Below are 7,656 nucleotides of genomic sequence, written 5' to 3'. Positions count from 1 at the left end.
GTTTCTGGAGGGTTACCTCAGATCATCCTCATCCCATAAACATGCTAACCTAGCCAGATGGAAGATTAGCATGTGAGTCCGTGTTGGTTTGAGGTCGTAGAGCGCCTCTTGGCGTCCAAACAGCAGAACTGCAGGAAGTGTTTGGGTTGCGTTGCCAAACTAAAGTTCAAGAAAACTTGTTTTTTAATATAAGAACTTAAGCTGTTTTTCATGATTATTCAGAAAGTGTTCAGTCTGTAAGCTCCTCTATGTCTGCTCTTTCTTTGTCTTGAAGATGTTCACTAATTTTCTCTGAGTTATAAAATAAAAAACTGACAAAGCTAGAAAAAAAAAAAGAAAAAACTTTGCATTTTGTGCAGTTCTGTTTCCTAATACAGCTATAAGAATATGTCAGAATTATTTTGCAAATATCTTTCTGACATATTCTGACAGAACATGCCTAACGTTTAGAAATCAATAAACAAAGTCTGATGCACGTTACATATCACGTTTTAAAACTTTTATGTTGAAAAAGAAAACATTTTTACAATAATATACACTTCCGGGTGCAGGCATGAAGTGGCTTTCAGAAAACTTGAAATGGACAACAAAAGTCTGATCAGAGTCTTGATGGGGGGAGAGGAAACACACACACACACACAGACGTGAACTCAGGTGTTTCACTGCAGCACTGTCCTTTTGACCACTTTCCCCTCTTTGTCGATGGCAAAGTTGTAATTCTTTGGATTGTCCAGCGCCTCCTCGATTCGCTGATCCAGGTTCTCCAAGGTGACAAAGTTCTTAGCCTCCTCCTGTTAGCATTCCAAACAGAGATCACTGTGAGATTAACTGGAGTTTAATATTTGCTTTGTTTATTTTTTCTCCTGGCTTATTGTTTATTTTACTGACTATAACTGAGGCTTGTGTGTGTGTGAGGTGTTTTTACCTGCAGCTTCAAAATCTCTTCCTCTTTTTGCCTGATGAACTCCTGTTGCTCCTGTTCCCGCTGAATGGCGGCTTCCATTTTCTTCCTCTCAGCTTCCTCCTCTTCCTGTTGGATCCTTATTATTCTAACATGAGAGGATTGAACCGAGTTGTTTAATTGAAACAGACAACATCCTAATCTTGAATTGTTTCTTATCGGTCTTCCCTACCTGGCCTTCAGTATCCGCAGGTTTTCCTGATTATTCCAGTCCATCAGGGCGCGATGCTCCTCCTCTTCCTGCCTCGCCCTCAGTTCAGCCTGGGAGCCCATCTCCTCCTCATACTTTTTGCGCAGCACCCCCTCCTTGAACTCCATCCTGACAAATGAACACCATTTTAAGTGTCAAGCCTCATGTACTTTTTAGATCAGTTTTTTTTTTGTTTTAGTTTTTTTTTTTTAAATCTGACAGATTTATATAGTGACAATCTTGTAATTCCTTCATTTCTTGTTAGGTTTAAAACTACTGACTCGGTCAAATAACATGCAGGACATTATTTCTGTTGCACGTGCAATAGATATTAAAGGGGAGGGCGATCTGAATCCGAAATCGTTTGGCCAAGTCTAAAAACGTAAATAGTATTGACAAAAACCAAATTGGTGCACTCCGAATGAACATGAAAGAGAAACTGACCCTTTTAAAAAAATACTATTGGCCTTTACTAATCAGTAAATTAACAGGAAATATGAGAGAGAAGGGAAAGACATGTACAGTACAGTAGCAGAAACCGGGAATCAAACCCGGAACAACCGGACCGAGGACAACAGCTTCTGCGCGCTACCAATTGAGCCACCGAAATGTACCCAATTAAACAATAATTTCCAAATGTGGGTATAAATATGTAAAGATTTTTTTCCAAATTTAATAATGAGTGATGCATGTGTTTTTAATCCAATATGCAAAATATAGGCACAAAATAACTGTTAAATCTGGTCATACTGCATTAATTTTCGGTTCAGTGCAACAGTAATTAACTTGGAATAATTCAACAGTGTTTCTGACCGAAATGTCACCCCTGACCTCCAGGTAAACGTACCGAAGCGCCCTCATGATGAGCTTGTACTCCGAGTATCTCTCCTTGAGCACCACCATCTCCACAGGGTCAACGGATACAGGCACTTTAATCCGTCCTTCTTTGGACTTGGCCACCGGGTCGCTGCGGGACTTTCGGCCCCGGACAGCCTCCACGAGCACGGCGCTCCTGGGCGCGAGGAGCCGGGCCGCCTGGACGCTCCGTCCGCCGATGACCTGGAACATGTCGGTAGCTGTAAAGACCTAGTTAGTAACTGTTCCTGATAATTTAAAGTATTGCAGTATTGAACTAGCAACAAAATTTAACATTGAGACGCAAGCGTTAGAGACACAACATGGCAGCCATGTTTGTGTCCTATGACCAGCGGAAGTAATCAAAAGACGGATGTTTGCTGGTTCTTTTACTGCCATCTGTCGGTGATGCTGATGTATAGCGCTTCGTATTGTTTAAAACTCTTGAGCTAGATATTTATGTTGAATATATTTTATTTGTCAAATTTTGTCGGCAAATATGAACTTTTATTTTTATTCACCATTTTAGTTTAATATATTTAAGCATACATTTTTTTTATTAAGGAAAAATAACAAAATAGGAAACAGTTATTTTTACTTTGCCACCAACAGTGTAAGTATTTTGTGTAAATATTTGAGAAAATATCTCAGTAAAGTATTTTTGAGGAGGGGGTTTCATGTTGCAACCACAAACAGTAATGCATGGTATGGCATTGTATCAAACTGACAAACAAATTGATAACCGTCAAGTGAAAGGAAGATGTATGACAGAGAGTACATTTTAGTCCAAATTTGCTTATAAAGATCCAGATGGGGTGCATATCCTTAATAGTAACAAATTGTTCTTGACTCATCTTGACATCTGTGTTGTTTAGTGTTATTTTTATTATTACTCACAGGAAAAAAAATCAGGCTTTCTTCTTCTTTCAGGGAAACATCTCCTCCACTGTTACACTGTCTGTGCCTTGTGACAGCTGAAGGACTGTGCTGATGATTCAATTCCCTAAGCGAAGTGAAGTACATCAAAAAGTTGCTTACTCGTGTAGTCATATTGCTGCATCTGCAGTCAACTGTGCATTCTGTTTCTTTCTTCGGGATTTAGAGTTATTGTTAGAAGTTATTCATAATGCTGCAAGGCCGTCTGTCAACTCAGTACAAATCAATAAGTGCTTTGGAGTGTCAGTCCTTCAGTACAGACACTATAAGTGGGAAGAGAAGCAAGTAGGATGCTTTATTGTTGTAGTTTGCTAAATTTCTCTTGCTAAGCACAATGTTTGTTTCTGGTGCCGTATGTTACATAAAACATATGAATCAGAAATCTCATGTTTCTCGTGCCAGATAATCCAGTCAGGTGACTAACAGAAGATGCACATGTCTTCTTTTATCTTTATGGTTAGGAGTAGGGCTAAACTTAAAATTAAACTTTAGACTTGAATACCTTGTAAGGATGTTTTAGATATAAATTAAAACACAAATACACAGATGCAGGTCAGTTATGTGTTTATTCAGCTTGTTGTTGGTTGTTACAAGAACAAGGACACCGATCGTTATGGTGCTGACTTTGTACGGTTTTCACAGGTGTAGATCTGAAATCAACCGACAAAGAACAAGGGGCTCCCTTAGATAGAGCTGTCATGTTGAGATTTTTCTAGTTTTTAATGACTTAGAAGAGCAAATTTGGCACAAATCGTCTATAGACAAACAATTCCTCAAGACAAAACTTTCTAAATTTCATAGCATTTACGTGTCTGGAAGTTGGGTGTTTTATTATACATCCAAAGAGCCAATTATTCAGTCATAAAGAGCAGATTCACTCAATTTTTGCACTACCATATCATAGAACAGAGTAGGTCGTGTGGTAATCAGTTTAAAAGAGATGTTTAAAGTTACTGCCTCTAAGTTATTACCGGAAAACCGGATGCAGGGAACTGCTTCACTAATTGGTTGAGTTCCAGGTGGAAAAAAATATGCAGCAGATAAGATCCAAGCATTGAGAGGTGACTGGATTTCTTTCCGCTTCCTTCACAAACAGTTGGTCAAATGTTCGGATACAGAGGGATCAAGAAAGTCCAGTGGCTAACTCTGCTGCTTGGACCTTAGCCTGCCTTAACGGAGAGGAACTCAGCCAAAGCAAAACTGCCACCTGCTATTGTTACGTAACTAATGCAGTCCAGCCACTCTGTGTTGGACAGGTCGCCATCTTCATGATGTGTGGTGTCAGGACGTGTGTAGAAGAAGGGGGACTTCTTATGGACCTCTTGTTTAGCACAAGGGCGCTGCCGTCTTGAGAGAGATGAGTTTCTGTTTTTGGTATGTTTCTTGGAAGAGTTGATGGATGGTTGTTCTGAAGAGATTGAAGTTAGAAGAAAGGTGAGAGGGGGATAAAGAATGTTGGGTAAGGACAGTTAAGGAAGAGAAAAGGGGGGCTGGGTTTCTCAAGATATCAGTAGGTTTTAATTTAGAGCTGGAAGGGAAGGGTAGGTCAGCCGAATCTCCTCCCCCTCCAAGAGTTTCCTGAAAGAGAAAAAAAGACAAACAGAGGATATGCATCAGATAGAACATGGCAAGTGAGTTTGCTTACTTAGAGCAAACAAAACAGTGTCTCACCGGTACGCGGCAATTTCAATGTCAAGGGCCATCTTGACGTTGAGAAGGTCTTGGTAATCTCTCAGGTAGCGCGCCATCTCTTGCTTCGCCTCAGTAATGTCCTGCTCCAGTTCACTTATCCTCACCTTCAAATAGAAAAAACACAGCTCCTCATCATCACAAATGACAGGAAAGTTACAATCATAATATAGCATTCTGATTCAGATTCATTCTTACCTGGTATTTCTCAACCTCCTTGGCCTGTGTGTCCTCCAAATCCTCCAGTTGTTTGTTTAGGGAGTTGATGACATTCCGGAGAGCTTCAATCTCAGATGAACGAGACTGAAGCAGCCTCCGGTACTCCATAGTCTCTTCCCGGATGGCGTGGACAGCTTCGTTGTTCTTGCTGGCCATCTCCGCCACACTCACAAACTTGCTCTTGTACCAGTCCTCGGCGGCCTGCATGTTCTTGTTGGCGAGCCGCTCGTACTGCGCCCGGATGTCCCGCAGGGCGGTGGAGAGGTCAGGCCTAGACAACTCTATGTCAACGCTGATGTTTGCCACCTGCAGCTGGGCCTGGAGCTCCGCTTGCTCTTCTGCAAAGACTTTCTTCAGGAAGACTATCTCGTCACACAGAGAGACCACGTTGGCCTCCGTGTCACAGTTGTAGAGGACGGCCCGGCTTGCCTCCTCTCTGGCCCTCTGCAGGCCCTCCTCGGCATCCAGACGGCGCCTTGCCTCGTCTTCATAGCGTTCCTTCATCTGCTCGTACACGTCCCGCAGGTAGTCCCTCTCTGCCTCCATCTGCATCTTCTCGTTGTTCTCTGAGTCGATCATGGCTCTCAAACTCCGAGCTTCCCCCTCATAGAACCCCTGCAGCCGGGACGGGTCGTTCTGCCTCCTCCTCAATGCGTCCAACTCGGCCAGCAGGGCTCGGTTCTGTAGCTCAAGGTGTCTCACCTTCTCGATGTAGGTGGCAAAGCGGTCGTTCAGGTCCACAAGCTGCTCCCTCTCCTGGGACCGCATTTCCAGCAGCTCGGTGTTGATGGAGCTCACCTGAACCAGATCCATCCTCTGCGAGCCGTCCGGCAGCAAAGAGGATGTCATCTTCAGGATCCTCTTTCCGGATGGAGGAGCTCGGGGAGATGAGTACAGAGAGGGCGACATGGAAGACTTGGTTGTAGGTCGAGAGCCTTTGTAGCTGTCCCAAGGACGTCGGTGGGAGAAGAAGGACTCGTAGCTCATGATGATTTTTGTTGTGGGTTTTTTTTTTAGGGTTTTAAGAAAAAGATGTATGTTTTAGTTTCGGAAGGTTTTTTTTTTATGTCCCCCTTGTTCTGCACACCATCGGTGAGGATGAGTGTGCGTTTTGCACTGCACCAGTTCAGTGATGCTGCAGATCCGGAGCCTTTATAGAGTGAGCCTGCTCCCCCCTCCTCCTCCACAGAGAAACATCACTGGTGTCAGCATTTGCTAGACCAATAGCAAGCCTCTGCAGTGAAGAAGAGAGGAGGTTTTCAGACTCTCTCACTCTCTCTCTACAAGGCAGCGAGAGCCAGCGTGCCAGAGCCGATGATACTTTATTCTGCCTTTAAGAGGATTTTGAAAACATTTAGCTCTCATTTACTGAGGTTTTTTTTCCATGGTTATCTTTTATTTTTTCTCTGTTTCCTTCTATCACTGCAGGCTTATGAGAAAATAAATCAAGCAACAGCAAATGTGAAAGAATTGACCACCTTTTACTGCAATGACATCCGCAAGTCATTTGGACCATCATTAAGAGGCAGACATTTTCTAATGTACAAAAACAGCTCAAGCTGAAGTCAAATTGGATGGAGAGCCTCTTTGGATGGAGAGCCTCTTTTCCAAGACTTTTTTACAGTTTATCAATTGGATAGGTCTGTGCAATTGACTTGGTTATTCTAGGTTTCAACACACCTTAATCAAATGGCTGGCATGCTAGATGGAACTAGCATGGTTAAATAACCATGATCTGCTGTATCTCTGACTGTATGTTTAGGGTTATTGTCTGGCTCAATCTCAAGTCTTTTGCAGGATTTCCTTCTGTGTTGCCCTCTATTAAGTTGTGTTCATCTTCCCATCAACTCTGCCCAGCAGCTATCTGAACTTAGCCAAAATAACCTCACAAGATAATACTCCCACCACCATGTTTCAAGGATTGTGCGGTCTGAAAGGTTTTCAACCCAGTCAGGTTTTCTTCCAGTTAGTTCTGTAATTATCTCAATCAATCTTCCATTCAACTTTATATTACGGTCAGATTTTAACACTGGTACACCTATAAATTGGTACAGAAAATAAACACTGATGAATTGGCCCCAATTTCCAGATTTTTTGTAGATTTTTTGTTATACGTGAAACCGATCTTATCCACTTCTTATTCACCCATATTTTCTCCAGATCTTATCTAATTTCACAAATGTCTGTAAACCAGCCACTGTCCTGCCATGACAGTGGCCTGACAGACAGACCCACCCACCAGGTCATGTCATTAACAATAGTCACACCACTGTTGCCAACTCATTCATATTTATGGAATTTTTGGACAAAAAAATTGTTATTGAAAAAAATCGCAATTGTCGGGTCATGTTTTTTAAAGATTGGTGATCGGCCAGAAAACAGCAAACGGTGCACCGCTGGAATTTAAGTGTGTGTTGAGGGAGATTCCATCACGCATAGCATTTTGCATGTAAGTCAGAAAGTTCAAGTCGATATTGTTAGGCAGATCCACATTTATTCAGTCTTTAAGAGGACTTTGTTTAGTTTTATTTCCTTACAACAGGGTTTGATGAATATCTCAGACAGTAGGTACATGGAAGGTGAAACGAGACAGCAAAGCAGGAACGCTTCTGGAAAATTACTTACATGTAATTGTTTTCTTACAATAGTTGACTTTAGACTTTCTAATACATATTCTGCCTCGTCTTTAAATGTGTTGTTAGAAGAGAGAACCCAGTTTTTAAGCCTCAGGTAACTTCTTTTCTCTTTACATGGTCTCTAACTTTGTTGGTGTCTACGTTGCTGTGAATACCCTTTCATGTTGCTT

The 7,656-nt window shown here is 42.0% G+C and overlaps 2 protein-coding genes across 2 annotated transcripts; both read right to left on the bottom strand.

Annotated features, from left to right (window-relative positions):
• Positions 1-476: 476 nt before the first annotated feature.
• mrps26 (mitochondrial ribosomal protein S26) lies at positions 477-2,370 on the bottom strand. The gene is made up of 4 exons (XM_007569523.2): positions 1,999-2,370; positions 1,134-1,280; positions 926-1,049; positions 477-791 (listed from the first exon to the last, which is right to left on the bottom strand). The coding sequence occupies exons 1-4, from the start codon at positions 2,217-2,219 to the stop codon at positions 660-662; spliced, it is 624 nt and encodes a 207-aa protein (XP_007569585.1). The 5' UTR covers positions 2,220-2,370; the 3' UTR covers positions 477-659.
• Positions 2,371-3,489: 1,119 nt separating this feature from the next.
• Positions 3,490-5,989, bottom strand: neff2 (neuronal intermediate filament family member 2). The gene is made up of 3 exons (XM_007569522.2): positions 4,830-5,989; positions 4,614-4,738; positions 3,490-4,520 (listed from the first exon to the last, which is right to left on the bottom strand). Exons 1-3 carry the CDS (start codon positions 5,835-5,837, stop codon positions 4,460-4,462), a joined length of 1,194 nt encoding a protein of 397 aa, XP_007569584.1. The 5' UTR covers positions 5,838-5,989; the 3' UTR covers positions 3,490-4,459.
• Between the last annotated feature and the right edge of the window lie 1,667 nt (positions 5,990-7,656).

The sequence above is a fragment of the Poecilia formosa genome, unplaced genomic scaffold, assembly GCF_000485575.1.
Source record: "Poecilia formosa unplaced genomic scaffold, Poecilia_formosa-5.1.2 Scaffold241, whole genome shotgun sequence".
NCBI lineage: Eukaryota > Metazoa > Chordata > Actinopteri > Cyprinodontiformes > Poeciliidae > Poecilia > Poecilia formosa.
The sequence above is the reverse complement of the archived record's forward strand: the minus strand, read 5'-3'. Positions and strand labels throughout refer to the sequence as shown.

Coding starts and splice junctions, on each gene's coding strand:
- neff2 (XM_007569522.2), bottom strand. CDS start 5,837: ATGAGCTACGAGTCCTTCTTCTCCCACCGACGTCCTTGGGACAGCTAC. Junction 4,739..4,829: donor AGGAGGTTGAGAAATACCAG/GTAAGAATGAAT, acceptor TTCTATTTGAAG/GTGAGGATAAGTGAACTGGA. Junction 4,521..4,613: donor ATTGAAATTGCCGCGTACCG/GTGAGACACTGT, acceptor TTTCTCTTTCAG/GAAACTCTTGGAGGGGGAGG.
- mrps26 (XM_007569523.2), bottom strand. CDS start 2,219: ATGTTCCAGGTCATCGGCGGACGGAGCGTCCAGGCGGCCCGGCTCCTC. Junction 1,281..1,998: donor CTCATCATGAGGGCGCTTCG/GTACGTTTACCT, acceptor TTCATTTGTCAG/GATGGAGTTCAAGGAGGGGG. Junction 792..925: donor AAGAGATTTTGAAGCTGCAG/GTAAAAACACCT, acceptor GAATGCTAACAG/GAGGAGGCTAAGAACTTTGT.